Consider the following 20,007-nt stretch of genomic DNA (forward strand, 5'->3'; position numbering starts at 1 on the left):
GGGACAGCAGCGCTACAGCACAGCGCTGCAGGAGGTTGTGTCATAGCCGCCACTCACAGCAGAGTCCACCCAGCTCCAGCAAGTGAGGTTGCTGGAGCCGGGTGGACGCTGCCGTGAGGTCTGGCAGCTGTGCCACATCCTCCTGCAAGCACGGCTCTCCCCCGTCTGCCCGCAACTCTCCCCCGTCTGCCCGTGGCTCCTCCCCCTCCCTCTCCCTCTCCGGTCTCTCATCTCAATTCGACTTTTTTATAGTCATATTGAGATGGGCATTGAATAGGCCTTGCCGGATCCATTCCGACAAATGCTTGTCGGAATGGATCTGACCTCAATTGAATATACCCCTTGGTGTGTCTGCCTTTCCACCATTTGTCGTCTCCCCACATAATATATCCTGATCCTTTATTCACTCAACTTTCTGCTCCTTATCAGTGTGTTCACCTGTCTCACATTGGCTTTATGATGATACAGTATAGTTGTATTTGCAAGTGCATATAGTAATTTGACCTCTTCACATTTTGATCTTGAAGGCTTGCTTGGGTAGTAGGGTTAAGTTGCTGGTTTGCTGCTTTGGTTATACTGTTTACAGCCAACAGCTGTTTGCACCAGATCATGTGTCCTACAAATAAACGTTTGTTTGCCTGAAAGCTCACTTCCATGGCTACTAAAACTATTGGAAAAGAAGATGGTATTAAAATATTTGTAGTGGAATAAGTAAAAAATATATTGTAATGAGTATGATGTGATCGTTTTTAATTTTGTTTGAAAATGCAGTTCATTCATTCATCCTTTTAACCTTAGACTTTAAAGTGAAGATTATCTACACAGTGACTGCATACTTGCTGAGGGCTGAACCAGTATATAGTGTTCCTTCTAGGCTGTTTCAGCAGGGTGCTGCACCCTGCCCATTTTTCAAATGTGAAAAAGCACCCTGAACCTTTTTCAGTGCACCCTGCAGGATCAGAAATCACTCCCTTGTATACAGAATGCAACAGTCAGAGTGCATGTTACACTGCAGTGGTCTACTCCTTGCCCATCTCTGAAATTGGAACACCATTTCTGTCCTCTGCGAATGGGATAGCAGAGGAGGAAATGACATCACTGCTGTGGCTCCTGTATAACACAGCATTCTGATAGAGGGAAAGAACAGGGTAAGCAGTGAGCATGTACTGCTTACACTATTTCCCTAGTAGAAGAACAGACTTATTTTGTACCTATATACACTGCTCAAAAAAATAAAGGGAACACTAAAATAACACATCCTAGATCTGAATGAATGAAATATTCTTATTAAATACTTTGTTCTTTACATAGTTGAATGTGCTGACAACAAAATCACACACACATTATCAATGGAAATCAAATTTATTAACCCATGGAGGTCTGGATTTGGAGTCACACTCAAAATTAAAGTGGAAAAACACACTACAGGCTAATCCAACTTTGATGTAATGTCCTTAAAACAAGTCAAAATGAGGCTCAGTAGTGTGTGTGGCCTCCACGTGCCTGTATGACCTCCCTACAACTCCTGGGCATGCTCCTGATGAGGTGGCAGATGGTCTCCTGAGGGATCTCCTCCCAGACCTGGACTAAAGCAGCCTCCAACTCCTGGACAGTCTGTGGTGCAACGTGGCGTTGGTGGATAGAGCGAGACATGATGTCCCAGATGTGCTCAATTGGATTCAGGTCTGGGGAATGGGCGGGCCAGTCCAGAGCATCAATGCCTTCATCTTGCAGGAACTGCTGACACACTCCAGCCACATGAGGTCTAGCATTGTCTTGCATTAGGAGGAACCCAGGGCCAACCGCACCAGCATATGGTCTCACAAGGGGTCTGAGGATCTCATCTCTGTACCTAATGGCAGTCAGGCTACCTCTGGCGATCACTTGGAGGGCTCTGTGGCCCCCCCCAAAAGAAATGCCACCCCACACCATTACTGACCCACTGCCAAACCTGTCATGCTGGAGGATGTTGCAGGCAGCAGAACGTTCTCCTTGGCGTCTCCAGACTCTGTCACATCTATCACATGTGCTCAGTGAGAACCTGCTTTCATCTGTGAAGATCACAGGGCGCCAGTGGCGAATTTGCCAATCTTGGTGTTCTCTGGCAAATGCCAAACGTCCTGCACGGTGTTGGGCTGTAATCACAACCCCCACCTGTGGACGTCGGGCCCTCATACCACCCTCATGGAGTCTGTTTCTGATCGTTTGAGTAGACACATGCACATTTGTGGCTTGCTGGAGGTCATTTTGCAGGGCTCTGGCAGTGCTCCTCCTGTTCCTCCTTGCACAAAGGCGGAGGTAGCGGTCCTGCTGCTGGGTTGTTGCCCTCCTACGGCCTCCTCCACGTCTCCTGATGTACTGGCCTGTCTCCTGGTAGCGCCTCCATGCTCTGGACACTACGCTGACAGACACAACAAACCTTCTTGCTACAGCTCGCATTAATGTGCCATCTTGGATGAGATGCACTACCTGAGCCACTTGTGTGGGTTGTAGACTCCGTCTCATGCTACCACTAGAGTGAAAGCACCGCCAGCTTTCAAAAGTGACCAGAACATCAGCCAGAAAGCATAGGAGCTGAGAAATGGTCTGTGGTCACCACCTGCAGAACAACTCCTTTTTCTCTGACGTCCTAAGTGGATGCTGGGGACTCCGTCAGGACCATGGGGATTAGCGGCTCCGCAGGAGACAGGGCACAAAACTAAAGCTTTAGGATCAGGTGGTGTGTACTGGCTCCTCCCCCTATGACCCTCCTCCAAGCCTCAGTTAGGTTTTTGTGCCCGTCCGAGCAGGGTGCAATCTAGGTGGCTCTCTTAAGGAGCTGCTTAGAAAAAGTTTTTAGGTTTTTTTATTTTCAGTGAGTCCTGCTGGCAACAGGCTCACTGCATCGAGGGACTTAGGGGAGAGAAGTTCAACTCACCTGCGTGCAGGATGGATTGGCTTCTTAGGCTACTGGACACCATTAGCTCCAGAGGGAGTCGGAACACAGGTCTCACCCTGGGGTTCGTCCTGGAGCCGCGCCGCCGACCCCCCTTGCAGATGCTGAAGATTGAAGGTCCAGAAACCGGCGGCAGAAGGCTCTTCAGTCTTCTTGAAGGTAGCGCACAGCACTGCAGCTGTGCGCCATTGTTTGTCACACACTTCTCACCAACGGTCACGGAGGGTGCAGGGCGCTGCTGGGGGCGCCCTGGGCAGCAATGTAAATACCTTTTATGGCTAAAAAATACATCACATATAGCCCTTGAGGCTATATGGATGTATTTAACCCCTGCCAGATATTACAAACTACGGGAGAAAAGCCCGCCGGAATAGGGGGCGGGGCTTATTCTCCTTAGCACACAGCGCCATTTTCCTGCTCAGCTCCGCTGTGAGGAAGGCTCCCAGGACTCTCCCCTGCACTGCACTACAGAAACAGGGTAAAACAGAGAGGGGGGGCACTTTTTTGGCGATATTTTATATATTTAAGCTGCTATAAGGATACAACACTTATATAAGGTTGTTCCCATATATATTATAGCGCTTGGGTGTGTGCTGGCAAACTCTCCCTCTGTCTCCCCAAAGGGCTAGTGGGGTCCTGTCTTCGATAAGAGCATTCCCTGTGTGTCTGCTGTGTGTCGGTACGTGTGTGTCGACATGTATGAGGACGATGTTGGTGTGGAGGCAGAGCAATTGCCGGTAATGGTGATGTCACCCCCCAGGGAGTCGACACCGGAATGGATGGCTTTGTTTATGGAATTACGTGATAATGTCAGCACATTACAAAAATCAGTTGACGACATGAGACGGCCGGAAAACCAGTTGGTACCTGCCCAGGCGTCTCAGACACCGTCAGGGGCTGTAAAACGCCCTTTACCTCAGTCGGTCGACACAGACCCAGACACGGACACTGAATCTAGTGTCGACGGTGAAGAAACAAACGTATTTTCAAGTAGAGCCACACGTTATATGATCACGGCAATGAAGGAGGCTTTGCATATCTCTGATACTGCAAGTACCACAAAAAGGGGTATTATGTGGGGGGTGAAAAAACTACCTGTAGTTTTTCCTGAATCAGAGGAATTGAATGATGTATGTGATGAAGCGTGGGTTAACCCAGATAGAAAAGTGCTAATTTCAAAAAAGTTATTGGCATTATACCCTTTCCCGCCAGAGGTTAGGGCGCGCTGGGAAACACCCCCTAGGGTGGATAAGGCGCTCACACGCTTATCAAAACAAGTGGCGTTACCGTCTCCTGATACGGCCGCCCTCAAGGATCCAGCTGATAGGAGGCTGGAAACTACCCTAAAGAGTATATACACACATTCTGGTGTTATACTGCGACCAGCCATCGCCTCAGCCTGGATGTGCAGTGCTGGGGTGGTCTGGTCGGATTCCCTGACTGAAAATATTGATACCCTGGATAGGGACAGTATTTTATTGACTATAGAGCAATTAAAGGATGCTTTTCTTTATATGCGAGATGCTCAGAGGGATATTTGCACTCTGGCATCGAGAGTAAGTGCGATGTCCATATCTGCCAGAAGAAGTTTATGGACGCGACAGTGGTCAGGTGATGCGGATTCCAAACGACATATGGAAGTATTGCCGTATAAAGGGGAGGAATTATTTGGCGTAGGTCTATCGGATCTGGTGGCCACGGCAACTGCCGGAAAATCCACCTTTTTACCTCAGACCCCCTCCCAACAGAAAAAGACACCGTCTTTTCAGCCGCAGTCCTTTCGGTCCTATAAGAACAAGAGGGCAAAAGGACAGTCATATCTGCCCCGGGGCAGAGGAAGGGGTAAGAGAGGGCAGCAAGCAGCCCCTGCCCAGGAACAGAAGCCCTCCCAGGGTTCTGCAAAGCCCTCAGCATGACGCTGGGGCTGTACAAGCGGACTCAGGAGCGGTGGGGGGTCGACTCAGGAATTTCAGCGCACAGTGGGCTTGCTCACAGGTGGACCCTTGGATCCTGCAGGTAGTATCTCAGGGTTACAGGTTGGAATTCGAGAAGTCTCCCCCTCGCAGGTTCCTAAAGTCTGCTTTGCCAACGTCTCCCTCAGACAGGGCGACGGTATTGGAAGCCATTCACAAGCTGTTTTCTCAGCAGGTGATAGTCAAGGTACCCCTCCTACAACAGGGAAAGGGGTATTACTCCACGCTATTTGTGGTACCGAAGCCGGACGGCTCGGTAAGACCTATTCTAAATCTGAAATCTTTGAACCTGTACATACAAAAATTCAAGTTCAAGATGGAATCACTCAGAGCAGTGATAGCGAATCTGGAAGAAGGGGACTTTATGGTGTCCCTGGACATAAAGGATGCTTACCTGCATGTCCCAATTTGCCCTTCACATCAAGGGTACCTCAGGTTCGTGGTGCAAAACTGTCATTATCAGTTTCAGACGCTGCCGTTTGGATTGTCCACGGCACCTCGGGTCTTTACCAAGGTAATGGCCGAAATGATGATTCTTCTGCGAAGAAGAGGCGTTTTAATTATCCCTTACTTGGACGATCTCCTGATAAGGGCAAGGTCCAGAGAACAGCTGGAGGACGGAGTAGCACTAACCCAAGTAGTGCTGCAACAACACGGGTGGATTCTGAATTTTCCAAAATCTCAGTTGACCCCGACAACACGTCTGCTGTTCCTGGGAATGATTCTGGACACGGTTCAGAAAAAGGTGTTTCTTCCGGAGGAGAAAGCCAAGGAGTTATCCGAACTTGTCAGGAACCTCCTAAAACCAGGAAAAGTGTCTGTGCATCAATGCACAAGAGTCCTGGGAAAGATGGTGGCTTCTTACGAAGCAATTCCATTCGGCAGATTCCACGCACGAACTTTTCAGTGGGATCTGCTGGACAAATGGTCCGGATCGCATCTGCAGATGCATCAGCGGATAACCTTATCGCCACGGACAAGGGTGTCTCTTCTGTGGTGGTTGCAGAGTGCTCATCTGTTAGAGGGCCGCAGATTCGGCATACAGGACTGGGTCCTGGTGACCACGGATGCCAGTCTGAGAGGCTGGGGAGCGGTCACACAGGGAAGAAACTTCCAGGGAGTATGGTCAAGCCTGGAGATGTCTCTTCATATAAATATACTGGAGCTAAGAGCAATTTACAATGCTCTAAGCCTGGCAAAACCCCTGCTTCAGGGTCAGCCGGTGTTGATCCAGTCGGACAACATCACGGCAGTCGCCCACGTAAACAGACAGGGCGGCACAAGAATCAGGAGAGCAATGGCAGAAGCTGCAAGGATTCTTCGCTGGGCGGAAGATCATGTGATAGCACTGTCAGCAGTGTTCATTCCGGGAGTAGACAACTGGGAAGCAGACTTCCTCAGCAGACACGATCTACACCCGGGAGAGTGGGGACTTCATCCAGAAGTCTTCCACATGATTGTGAACCGTTGGGAAAAACCAAAGGTGGATATGATGGCGTCTCGCCTCAACAAAAAACTGGACAGGTATTGCGCCAGGTCAAGAGACCCTCAGGCAATAGCTGTGGACGCTCTGGTAACACCGTGGGTGTTCCAGTCAGTGTATGTGTTTCCTCCTCTGCCTCTCATACCCAAAGTACTGAGAATTATACGGCAAAGGGGAGTAAGAACGATACTCGTGGCTCCGGATTGGCCAAGAAGAACTTGGTACCCGGAACTTCAGGAGATGCTCACGGAAAATCCGTGGCCTCTACCTCTAAGACGGGACCTGATTCAGCAGGGACCGTGTCTATTCCAAGACTTACCGCGGCTGCGTTTGACGGCATGGCGGTTGAACGCCGAATTCTAAAGGAAAAAGGCATTCCAGAAGAGGTCATTCCTACACTGGTTAAAGCCAGGAAGGAGGTGACTGCACAACATTATCACCGCATTTGGAGAAAATATGTGGCGTGGTGTGAGGCCAGGAAGGCCCCCACGGAGGAATTTCAACTGGGTCGATTCCTACATTTCCTGCAAACAGGATTGTCTATGGGCCTCAAATTGGGGTCCATTAAGGTTCAAATTTCGGCCCTGTCGATTTTCTTCCAGAAAGAATTGGCTTCAGTTCCTGAAGTCCAGACTTTTGTAAAAGGAGTACTACATATACAGCCCCCGGTTGTGCCCCCAGTGGCTCCGTGGGACCTGAATGTAGTTTTGGATTTTCTCAAATCCCATTGGTTTGAGCCACTCAAATCGGTGGATTTGAAATATCTTACATGGAAAGTAACCATGCTACTGGCCCTGGCTTCAGCCAGGAGAGTATCAGAATTGGCGGCTTTATCGTATAAGAGCCCATATCTGATTTTCCATTCGGACAGGGCAGAACTGCGGACGCGTCCTCAGTTTCTGCCTAAGGTGGTGTCAGCGTTTCACCTGAACCAGCCTATTGTGGTGCCTGCGGCTACTAGCGATTTGGAAGATTCCAAGTTGCTGGACGTTGTCAGGGCATTGAAAATATACATTTCAAGGACGGCTGGAGTCAGAAAATCTGACTCGCTGTTTATACTGTATGCACCCAACAAGCTGGGTGCTCCTGCTTCTAAGCAGACGATTGCTCGTTGGATTTGTAGCACAATTCAACTTGCACATTCTGTGGCAGGCCTGCCACAGCCTAAATCTGTCAAGGCCCATTCCACAAGGAAGGTGGGCTCATCCTGGGCGGCTGCCCGAGGGGTCTCGGCATTACAACTCTGCCGAGCAGCTACGTGGTCGGGGGAGAACACGTTTGTAAAATTCTACAAATTTGATACCCTGGCTAAAGAGGACCTGGAGTTCTCTCATTCGGTGCTGCAGAGTCATCCGCACTCTCCCGCCCGTTTGGGAGCTTTGGTATAATCCCCATGGTCCTGACGGAGTCCCCAGCATCCACTTAGGACGTCAGAGAAAATAAGATTTTACTTACCGATAATTCTATTTCTCGTAGTCCGTAGTGGATGCTGGGCGCCCATCCCAAGTGCGGATTGTCTGCACTACTTGTACATAGTTATTGTTACAAAAAAATCGGGTTGTTATTTGTTGTGAGCCGTCTGTTCAGAGGCTCCTACGTTTGTCATACTGTTAACTGGGTTTAGATCACAAGTTATACGGTGTGATTGGTGTGGCTGGTATGAGTCTTACCCGGGATTCAATATCCTTCCTTATTGTGTACGCTCGTCCGGGCACAGTATCCTAACTGAGGCTTGGAGGAGGGTCATAGGGGGAGGAGCCAGTACACACCACCTGATCCTAAAGCTTTAGTTTTGTGCCCTGTCTCCTGCGGAGCCGCTAATCCCCATGGTCCTGACGGAGTCCCCAGCATCCACTACGGACTACGAGAAATAGATTTATCGGTAAGTAAAATCTTATTATTGGGGGTGTCTTGCTAATTGCCTATAATTTCCACCTGTTGTCTATTCCATTTGCACAACAGCATGTGAAATTGATTGTCAATCAGTGTTGCTTCCTAAATGGACAGTTTGATTTCACAGAAGTGTGATTGACTTGGAGTTACATTGTGTTGTTTAAGTGTTCCCTTTATTTTTTTTGAGCAGTGTATTTTAAGTCTCTGCTTAACTTTTCATAAGGATTAGAACTACTTCAGTACTGGAAGAAACCTTCATTATCTACTTATTATTTATATGCTACAGCCGTTCTTTCAAGACGACTGGACATATACAGTATTTTTCTTAGTACAGATGTTGGGTGTTAGATGGGTCTCCTATATGTATGTATCGGTATATGATACACTAAGGGGAAAATATATGTATAACAACTATAGACATATGCGCTATGCTTTGTGCGCAAAGCGTCACACCAAAAATGTGCCCTTCAAAATTAAAATGTGCCTTCCTCAGTGATCAGCACCCTGCCCTAAAAAAATCCTAAAGTGAACACTAAGTATAAATGAGAATGTAGCCCATTTAGCAGGAACAAGAACCTCATGCATATTAGCCTAGTATACTGCATTGGTGCAGTACTGAGAAATTGGTGCGCTCTGGGATATTTGTGATGCCACAGATATGTGTAAAATACCATTACTCGGTAAGTCAGTAATGAAGATCCAGTGTGTACAGTAATTGGTAGTCAAACCGCAATGACCATGTTACATGTTACTGCATATGGACTGCAAATATGGAGTGGTGTAACCAGGGCGCCCTCTTTCTGTGGTATTTGTGTGAAGACCAAAGCAATGGTCCCCTTTGACCAAATAAGAAGGTATGAATTACAGTGGGTGTCACATAAAAAAAGATATAATTTAATACAATGATAAATCACAAATGTAACAATAAAAGCATACCATAAAGGTAAGCTAGGAGCCGCAGGTGTATTAGGTGGCAGGGCGATCAAAGATACACTCTGCTCGGGCTCCTAAGCTTAGTGATGGGTAGTGAACCCCTGGGTAGATGTGGATGGATATTCAAAACATCTCAGGTATCGTCACAGGTAATAATTAAAATTAAAATGGAAAGCATACCGGAGGGGTAGCTAAGGAGCCGCAGGTGTTATGATAAGCAGGGTGGTCCAGACTTCACCCTGCTCTGGCTCCCAAGCTGACCACAAGGCAGATGTCCAAAGGATGAAAAAGTTCAAGTTCCTTCTTGGGTCCAGGATAGCCAACGCGTTTCGAGATATCCAATCTCTTCCTCAGGGCTTGATGGTGTGGCTTGTCTCAGAGATGGCTTTTAAAGATGGTGGGATGGTAGTTCCGGGTCATAGGTCACTGAAGCCGGAAATAGTCATAATGGTTCCTTTAGCAAATAATGATGCTGTTTCATGGTGTGTTAACTAGGTCCGGGTCACTTCCGGTCGCCTGACTGGACGCTTTTTTCATCTCACCTTTACTATATTCTTTTAGTTATTCTTTTGCACCTTTTATTCATTATAAGGAGCTGTGTGTCGGTACGCTGTGTCGACATGTATGAGGAGGAAAATGGTGTGGAGGCGGAGCAATTGCCTGTGTTAGTGATGTCACCCCCTAGGGAGTCGACACCTGACTGGATGGTCTTATGGAAAGAATTACGTGATAGTGTCGGCACTTTACAATAGACTGTTGACGACATGAGACAGCCGGCAAATCAGTTAATACCTGTACAGGCGTCTCAAACACCGTCAGGGGCTATAAAACGCCCGTTACCTCAGGTCGATACAGACACTGACACGGACACTGACTCCAGTGTCGACGGTGAGGAAACAAACGTATTTTCCAGTAGGGCCACACGTTACATGATCACGGCAATGAAGGAGGTTTTGAACATTTCTGATACTACAAGTACCACAAAAAAGGGTATTATGTGGGGTGTGAAAAAACTACCCGTAGTTTTTCCTGAATCAGATGAATTAAATGAGGTGTGTGATGAAGCGTGGGTTTCCCCCGATAAAAAACTGCTAATTTCTAAAAAATTATTGGCATTATACCCTTTCCCACCAGAGGTTAGGGCGCGTTGGGAAACACCCCCTAGCGTAGATAAGGCGCTCACACGCTTATCAAAACAAGTGGCGTTACCGTCCCCTGATACGGCCGCCCTCAAGGAACCAGCTGATAGGAAGCTGGAAAAATATCCTTAAAAGTATATACACACATACTGGTATTATACTGCGACCAGCAATCGCCTCAGCCTGGATGTGCAGTGCTGGGGTGGCTTGGTCGGATTCCCTGACTGAAAATATTGATACCCTGGACAGGGACAATATATTATTGACTATAGAGCATTTAAAGGATGCATTTCTATATATGCGAGATGCACAGAGGGATATTTGCACTCTGGCATCAAGAGTAAGTGCGATGTCCATTTCTGCCAGAAGAGGATTATGGACGCGACAGTGGTCAGGGGATGCGGATTCCAAACGGCATATGGAAGTATTGCCGTATAAAGGGGAGGAGTTATTTGGGGTCGGTCTATCGGACCTGGTGGCCACGGCAACGGCTGGAAAATCCACCTTTGTACCCCAAGTCACCTCGCAGCAGAAAAAGATACCGTCTTTTCAGGCTCAGTCCTTTCGTCCCCATAAGGGCAAGCGGGCAAAAGGCCACTCATATCTGCCCCGGGGCAGAGGAAGGGGAAAAAGACTGCAGCAAACAGCCTCTTCCCACGAACAGAAGCCCTCCCCCGCTTCTGCCAAGTCCTCAGCATGACGCTGGGGCCTTACAAGCGGACTCAGGCACGGTGGGGGCCCGTCTCAAGAATTTCAGCGCGCAGTGGGCACACTCGCAAGTGGACCCCTGGATCCTGCAGGTAGTATCTCAGGGGTACAAATTGGAATTCGAGACGTCTCCCCCTTTGCCGGTTCCTGAAGTCTGCTTTACCAACGTCTCCCCCCGACAGGGAGGCGGTATTGGAAGCCATTCACAAGCTGTATTCCCAGCAGGTGATAATCAAGGTACCCCTCCTACAACAGGGAAAGGGGTATTATTCCACGCTGTTTGTGGTACCGAAGCCGGACGGCTCGGTGAGACCCATTTTAAATCTGAAATCCTTGAACACTTACATAAAAAGGTTCAAGTTCAAGATGGAGTCACTCAGAGCAGTGATAGCGAACCTGGAAGAAGGGGACTATATGGTGTCTCTGGACATCAAGGATGCTTACCTCCATGTCCCAATTTGCCCTTCTCACCAAGGGTACCTCAGGTTTGTGGTACAGAACTGTCACTATCAGTTTCAGACGCTGCCGTTTGGATTGTCCACGGCACCCCGGGTCTTTACCAAGGTAATGGCCGAAATGATGATTCTTCTTCGAAGAAAAGGCGTCTTAATTATCCCTTACTTGGACGATCTCCTGATAAGGGCAAGGTCCAGAGAACAGTTAGAGGTCGGAGTAGCACTATCTCAAGTAGTACTACGACAGCACGGATGGATTCTAAATATTCCAAAATCACAGCTGATTCCGACGACACGTCTGCTGTTCCTAGGGATGATTCTGGACACAGTACAGAAAAAGGTGTTTCTCCCGGAGGAGAAAGCCAAGGAGTTATCCGACCTAGTCAGGAACCTCCTAAGACCAGGCCAAGTGTCAGTACATCAATGCACAAGGGTCCTGGGAAAGATGGTGGCTTCTTACGAAGCGATTCCATTCGGCAGATTCCACGCAAGAACTTTTCAGTGGGATCTGCTGGACAAATGGTCCGGATCGCATCTTCAAATGCATCAGCGGATAACCCTGTCTCCAAGGACAAGGGTGTCTCTCCTGTGGTGGTTACAGAGTGCTCATCTCCTAGAGGGCCGCAGATTCGGCATTCAGGATTGGGTCCTGGTGACCACGGATGCCAGCCTGAGAGGCTGGGGAGCAGTCACACAGGGAAGAAATTTCCAGGGCTTGTGGTCAAGCATGGAAACGTCACTTCACATAAATATCCTGGAACTAAGGGCCATTTACAATGCCCTAAGTCAGGCAAGACCTCTGCTTCAGGGTCAGCCGGTGTTGATCCAGTCGGACAACATCACGGCAGTCGCCCACGTAAACAGACAGGGCGGCACAAGAAGCAGGAGGGCAATGATGGAAGTGGCAAGGATTCTTCGCTGGGCGGAGAATCATGTGATAGCACTGTCAGCAGTGTTCATTCCGGGAGTGGACAACTGGGAAGCAGACTTCCTCAGCAGACACGATCTTCACCCGGGGGAGTGGGGACTTCACCCAGAAGTCTTCCACATGATTGTGAACCGTTGGGAAAAACCAAAGGTGGACATGATGGCGTCCCGCCTCAACAAAAAACTGGACAGATATTGCGCCAGGTCAAGGGACCCTCAGGCAATAGCTGTGGACGCTCTGGTAACACCGTGGGTGTACCAGTCAGTGTATGTGTTCCCTCCTCTTCCTCTCATACCAAAAGTACTGAGAATCATAAGAAGGAGAGGAGTAAAGACTATACTCGTGGCTCCGGATTGGCCAAGAAGGACTTGGTACCCGGAAATTCAAGAGATGCTCACGGAAGACCCGTGGCCTCTACCTCTAAGAAAGGACCTGCTCCAGCAGGGACCATGTCTGTTCCAAGACTTACCGCGGCTGCGTTTGACGGCATGGCGGTTGAACGCCGGATCCTGAAGGAAAAAGGCATTCCGGATGAAGTCATCCCTACCCTGATCAAAGCCAGGAAGGATGTAACCATACAACATTATCACCGTATTTGGCGTAAATATGTTGCGTGGTGCGAGGCCAGGATGGCCCCTACAGAGGAATTTCAACTGGGTCGTTTCCTGCATTTCCTGCAAACAGGACTGTCTATGGGCCTCAAATTAGGGTCCATTAAGGTTCAAATTTCGGCCCTGTCAATATTCTTCCAAAAAGAACTGGCTTCTGTTCCTGAAGTTCAGACGTTTGTCAAGGGAGTACTGCATATACAGCCTCCTTTTGTGCCTCCAGTGGCACCTTGGGATCTCAATGTAGTTTTGGGATTCCTAAAATCACATTGGTTTGAACCACTCACCACTGTGGACTTAAAATATCTCACATGGAAAGTGGTAATGCTGTTAGCCCTGGCTTCAGCCAGGCGTGTCTCAGAATTGGCGGCTTTATCCTATAAAAGCCCTTACCTAATTTTTCATACGGACAGGGCAGAATTGAGGACTCGTCCTCAATTTCTTCCTAAGGTGGTTTCAGCATTTCACTTAAACCAGCCTATTGTGGTGCCTGCGGCTACTAGGGACTTGGAGGATTCCAAGTTGCTGGACGTAGTCAGGGCCCTGAAAATATATGTTTCCAGGACGGCTGGAGTCAGAAAATCTGATTCGCTGTTTATCCTGTATGCACCCAGCAAGCTGGGTGCTCCTGCTTCTAAGCAGACGATTGCTCGTTGGATTTGTAGTACAATTCAGCTTGCACATTCTGTGGCAGGCCTGCCACAGCCAAAATCTGTAAAAGCCCATTCCACACGGAAAGTGGGCTCATCTTGGGCGGCTGCCCGAGGGGTCTCGGCTTTACAACTTTGCCGAGCAGCTACTTGGTCAGGGGCAAACACGTTTGCTAAATTCTACAAATTTGATACCCTGGCTGAGGAGGACCTGGAGTTCTCTCATTCGGTGCTGCAGAGTCATCCGCACTCTCCCGCCCGTTTGGGAGCTTTGGTATAATCCCCATGGTCCTTTCGGAGTCCCCAGCATCCACTAGGACGTTAGAGAAAATAAGAATTTACTTACCGATAATTCTATTTCTCATAGTCCGTAGTGGATGCTGGGCGCCCATCCCAAGTGCGGATTGTCTGCATTACTTGTACATAGTTATTGTTACAAAAATCGGGTTATTGTTGTTGTGAGCCATCTTTTCAGAGGCTCCTTCTGTTATCATGCTGTTAACTGGGTTCAGATCACAGGTTGTACGGTGTGATTGGTGTGGCTGGTATGAGTCTTACCCGGGATTCAAAATCCTTCCTTATTGTGTATGCTCGTCCGGGCACAGTATCCTAACTGAGGCTTGGAGGAGGGTCATAGGGGGAGGAGCCAGTGCACACCAGCTAGTCCTAAAGCTTTTACTTTGTGCCCAGTCTCCTGCGGAGCCGCTATTCCCCATGGTCCTTTCGGAGTCCCCAGCATCCACTACGGACTATGAGAAATAGAATTATCGGTAAGTAAATTCTTATTTTCCCCCTTCACATGAGCTAAATGAGTTGTTTGGAAGGGCTTGGGAAACTCCAGACAAGAAACTGCAGATTCCCAAAAGGATTCTTATGGCGTATCCTTTCCCGGCTAAGGACAGACTCAAAGAGGCTTATGGAGGTTTTGCCTTACAAAGGTGAGGACTTATTCGGGGAAGGTCTCGCGAATCTGGTTTCCACAGCTACTGCAGGTAAATCAACTTTTTTGCCTTATGTTTCCTCACAGCCTAAGAAAACACCACATTATCAGATGCAGTCCTTTCGGTCGCATAAATCCAAGAGAGTTCTGGGATCTTCCTTTCTTGCCAGAGGTAAGGGCAAGGGGAAAAAGCTGCCAACTACAGCTAGTTCCCAGGAGCAGAAGTCCTCCCCAGCTTCTACAAAATCCACCGCATGACGCTGGGGCTCCGCTGAGGGAGTCCGCCCCAGTGGGGGCTTGTCTTCGACTTTTCAGCCATGTCTGGTTTCAATCACAGGTGGTAAAAGTTCCCCTGCTTCAGCAGGGGATGGGGTATTACTCAACCCTGTTTGTGGTCCCGAAACCGGACGGTTCGGTCAGACCCATTCTGAATTTAAAATCCTTAAACCTGTACTTAAAAAAGGTTCAAGTTCAAGATGGAATCGCTCAGAGCGGTCATCGCCAGCCTGGAGGGGGGGGATTATATGCTGTCCCTGGACATATATCCTCCTCATCAGGCGTTCCTGAGATTTGCTGTACAGGATTGTCATTACCAATTTCAGACGTTGCCGTTTGGGCTTTCCACGGCCCCGAGGGTTTTCACCAAGGTAATGGCGGAAATGATGGTGCTCCTGCGCAGGCAGGGAGTCACAATTATCCCGTACTTGGACGATCTCCTAATAAAAGCGAGATCAAGAGAGCAGTTGCTGAACAGCGTATCACTCTCCCTGAGGGTGTTGTAGCAGCACGGCTGGATTCTTAATCTACAAAAGTCACAGTTGGTTCCAACGCACCTTTGCCTTTCTTAGGCATGATTCTGGATACAGAACAGGGTTTTTCTCCCTATGAAAAAGGCCCAGGAACTCCAGAGCTTGGTCAGGGACCTGTTGAAGCCGAAAAGGGTGTCGGTGCATTAATGCACTCGAGTTCTGGGAAAGATGGTGGCGTCTTACGAGGCCATTCCATTCGGCAGGTTCCATGCGAGGACTTTTCAGTGGGACCTTCTGGACAAGTGGTCCGGGTCACATCTACATATACATCAGATGATCAGCCTGTCCCCAAGGGCCAGGGTATCTCTCCTGTGGTGGCTGCAGAGTGCTCACCTTCTAGAGGGTCGCAGGTTCGGCATTCAGGACTGGGTTCTGGTAACCACGGACGTGAGCCTCCGAGGATGGGGAGCTTTCACACAGGGAAGAAACTTCCAAGGTCTGTGGTCAAGCCAGGAGACTTGTCTACACATCAACGTACTGGAATTAAGGGCCATGTACAACGGCCTTCGTCAAGCGGAGAATTTGCTTCGCGACCTACCGGTTCTGATTCAGTCAGACAACATCACCGCAGTGGCTCAAGTAAACCGCCAAGGCGGAACAAAGAGCAGAGTGGCAATGGCAGAAGCCACCAGGATTCTTCGCTGGGCGGAAAATCATGTAAGCGCTCTGACAGCAGTCTTCATTCCGGGAGTAGACAACTGGGAAGCAGACTTCCTCAGCAGACACGATCTACATCCCGGAGAGTGGAGACTTCATCTGGAAGTCTTTGCAGAGATTACAAGTCAGTGGGGGCTGCCTCAAATAGACATGATGGCGTCACGCCTCAACAAGAAGCTTCCGAGATATTGCGCCAGATCAAGGGACCCTCAGGCGATAGCTGTGGACGCCCTGGTGACACCGTGGGTGTTCCAGTCGGTCTATGTGTTCCCTCCTCTTCCTCTCATTTCAAAGATATTGAGAATCATAAGACGAAGAGGAGTACAGACAATTCTCATTGTTCCAGATTGGCCTCGAAGGGCCTGGTATTAGGATCTGCAGGAAATGCTCATAGAAGATCCGTGGCCTCTTCCTCTCAGAGAGGACCTGTTGCAACAGGGGCCCTGTCTATTCCAAGACTTACCGCGGCTGCATTTGACGGCTTGGCGGTTGAACGCCGGATCCTAGCTGAAAAGGGCATTCCGGATGAGGTCATTCCTACTCTGATAAAGGCTAGGAAGGAGGTGACGGCGAAACATTATCACCGTATTTGGAGGAAGTATGTGTCTTGGTGTGAGTCCTAGAATGCTCCTCCGGAAGAATTCCATCTGGGCCGTTTTCTTCACTTCTTCCAGACTGGAGTGAATTTGGGCCTAAAATTAGGCTCCATTAAAGTTCAGATTTCGGCCCTATCCATTTTCTTTCAGAAGGAATTGGCTTCTCTCCCAGAAGTCCAGACTTTTGTGAAGGGAGTGCTGCATATCCAGCCTCCTTTTGTGCCTCCAGTGGCACCATGGGACCTTAACGTGGTGTTACGGTTCCTTAAGTCTCACTGGTTTGAGCCGCTTCAAACGGTGGAATTAAAGTATCTCACTTGGAAGGTGGTCATGTTGTTGGCCTTGGCATCTGCTTGGAGAGTATCTGAGTTAGGGGCTTTTGTGAGACAAAGCCGCTATCTGATCTTCCATGTGGATAGAGCTGAGTTGCGGACTCGTCCTCAATTTTTGCCTAAGGTGGTTTCCTCTTTTCATATGAACCAACCTATTGTGGTGCCTGTGGCTACGCGGGACTTGGAGGATTCCGAGTCCCTTGATGTGGTCAGGGCATTGAAAATTTATGTAGCCAGAACGGCTCGGGTTAGGAAAACAGAGGCACTGTTTGTCCTGTATGCAGCCAACAAGGTTGGCGCTCCTGCTTCTAAGCAGACTATTGCTCGCTGGATCTGTAATACGATTCAGCAAGCTCATTCTACGGCTGGATTGCCGTTACCAAATTCGGTAAAGGCCCATTCCACTAGGAAGGTGGGCTCTTCTTGGGCGGCCACCCGAGGTGTCTCGGCTTTACAGCTGTGCCGAGCGGCGACTTGGTCGGGTTCAAACACCTTTGCGGAAATTCTACAAGTTTGATACCCTGGCTGATGAGGACCTCATGTTTGCCCATTCGGTGCTGCAGAGTCATCCGCATTCTCCCGCCCGGTTTGGAGCTTTGGTATAATCCCCATGGTCCTTACGGAGTTCCCAGCATCCTCTAGGACGTAAGAGAAAATAAGATTTTAAACCTACCGGTAAATCTTTTTCTCCTAGTCCGTAGAGGATGCTGGGTGCCCGTCCCTGTGCGGACTACTCTCTGCAAGACTTGTATATAGTTGTTGCTTGCGTAAGGGTTATGTTACAGTTTTGATCAGTCTTGACTGATGCTGTTTGTTTCATGCTATTGACTGGTTCGTATAGTCCAAGTTATACGATGTGGATGGTGTGGCTGGTATGAATCTTGCCCTTGGATTACCAAAATCCTTTCCTCGTACTGTCCGTCTCCTCTGGGCACAGTTTCTCTAACTGAGGTCTGGAGGAGGGGCATAGAGGGAGGAGCCAGTGCACACCCATATCTAAAGTTCTTTTTAGTGCCCATGTCTCCTGCGGAGCCCGTCTATTCCCCATGGTCCTTACGGAGTCCCCAGCATCCTCTACGGACTAGGAGAAAAAGATTTACCGGTAGGTTTAAAATCTTATTTTTACATTCCATAAGATATCTGTTTATATGGAAACTGAGTTCCAAACATTTATAATGTTAGCGACGTTTAAACAGTTTTTTGCTGTTTTTATCATTTTAATTTGTAAGACTGAAAACCTTTATTAAATTAAATTTTAATACTGCCTAACACTGCATTTTCTCATCTCAGGTCTCCATTCTTACTGGTATTATAAAAATCAGCCTGAAGACCTTCCTTGAGTGTGTCCGCCTGCGAACATTTGGCCGCTTTGGCCTGCAGCAGATACAGGTAGATTGCCACTACTTGCAGCTCTATCTGTGGCGCTTTGTCAGCGATGAGAACCTCGTCCATTGCCTCTTAGATGAGGTGGTGGGCAGTGCTGCCCACCGATGCTTGGATCCTGCACCCATGGAGCAGAGTGTTATAGAGGTCATCTGCGAAAGAGGCTGACACGTGGATGGACAACCTGTCTATTGTATATATGCTAATGCACTACTGTGTGATCTGTATATAGAAGTATGGAATAAACTGGTGAAATAAACATAATGGTCACTGGGTGGCAGTATTTTTCTGTATATTCAGCATATTAGTATCCTGTTACCACGTGTGTGTTCTACAGTCTGCCTATAAACCAGCACTTGTATTTCTGCATAAATCTTGGGCAGAAATTATACTCTTCTGTACACATCAGCTGTTTTTTATTTTTTTAGACCAATCTCCTTTTAAGACAGTCCTCAGAAACTGACATTTGTTACAATTTGTACATCAGCCACATCACAAGTGTTAGGGTGGGATCAGTATGATTTACCGATATACGGAATGTTGGCGGTCATCAGAGTCCCAACAGCCCACTCTAACGTACCCTAACCCTTCCCCGCCCCTACCCTAACCCTCCCCGGTGGTGCCTAAACCTAACCTAACGCTCCCGGGTGGTTGCTAGGAAGCCACAGAAAATGGTCTCTAGTGGTTCCACTATTTAGATCTCCTCCATGGACAAACACATTTTTCTCTAGCGTCCTAGGGGATACTGGGATGGTCCATAGTACCATGGGGTATAGATGGCTCCTTTGGAGCCTTGGCACTTTAAATTCTTCAGAGGCTGTGCTGTCTCCTTCCCTCTATGTCTCCTTCCCTCCTAGCAGACTCAGTTTACAAACTGTGCCCGAGGAGACAGACATACTTTGAGAGAAGGAAAATAGAGTGAAGTGGTGAGGTTCCGAACCAGCACACAACAAAACAAGAGGATAGCAATGCTAACCACAACTTGAAAAATAGGGACAGCAACAGCTGAACCAAACAACAAACCTATATGAACTTGCAGGAAAACCGAAGCACAGAGGCGGGCGCCCAGTATCCCCTCCGGACTATGAGAAAAGGAATTACCGGTAGGTATTAAATTCCTATTTTCTCTAACATCCTAGGGGATACTGGGATGGTCCATAGGTCCATGGGGAAGTCCAAAAGTTCCCAAACCGAGTGGGAGAGTGCTGAGACATCTGCAAAACTGAGTGACCAACTGAAGGACCTCAGCAGCCAAGGTATTGAACTTGTAAACGTATTCGTACCTGACCAATAGCAGCTCGGCCTAGCTGTGAAGCCGAGACTCCCCAGGTAGCCGCCCAGGAAGAACCCACCGACCTAGCGGAGTGGGTTTGAAGTGACTTGGGACTCAGTAAGGCTACCGAGGAATAATCCTGTTGGATAGCAAGCCTGATCCAACGTGCAATCCACTGCTTTGAAGCAGGGCAACCAATCTTGTTGGCATCACACAAGACAAACAGCGAGTCCGATTGTCTGGCGAGCAGTCCTTTCAACATACATCATCAAAAATGTGCCCAAAGGAGCCGGTCACATCCTCTTGAGCTCC

General features: G+C 48.5%; 1 protein-coding gene across 1 annotated transcript in view; it reads left to right on the top strand.

The window, feature by feature from the left end:
• Window positions 1–18,686, top strand: part of VPS51 (VPS51 subunit of GARP complex) — a 52,344-nt gene extending 33,658 nt beyond the window's left edge. The window contains exon 10 of the mRNA XM_063944843.1: window positions 18,330–18,686. Within this exon, the coding sequence (XP_063800913.1) occupies window positions 18,330–18,590 (261 nt within the window). The 3' untranslated portion in view covers window positions 18,591–18,686. The remainder of the gene's footprint in view (window positions 1–18,329) is intronic.
• Window positions 18,687–20,007: the final 1,321 nt, after the last annotated feature.

The sequence above is a fragment of the Pseudophryne corroboree genome, chromosome 11 (assembly GCF_028390025.1).
Source record: "Pseudophryne corroboree isolate aPseCor3 chromosome 11, aPseCor3.hap2, whole genome shotgun sequence".
NCBI classification, from domain to species: domain Eukaryota; kingdom Metazoa; phylum Chordata; class Amphibia; order Anura; family Myobatrachidae; genus Pseudophryne; species Pseudophryne corroboree.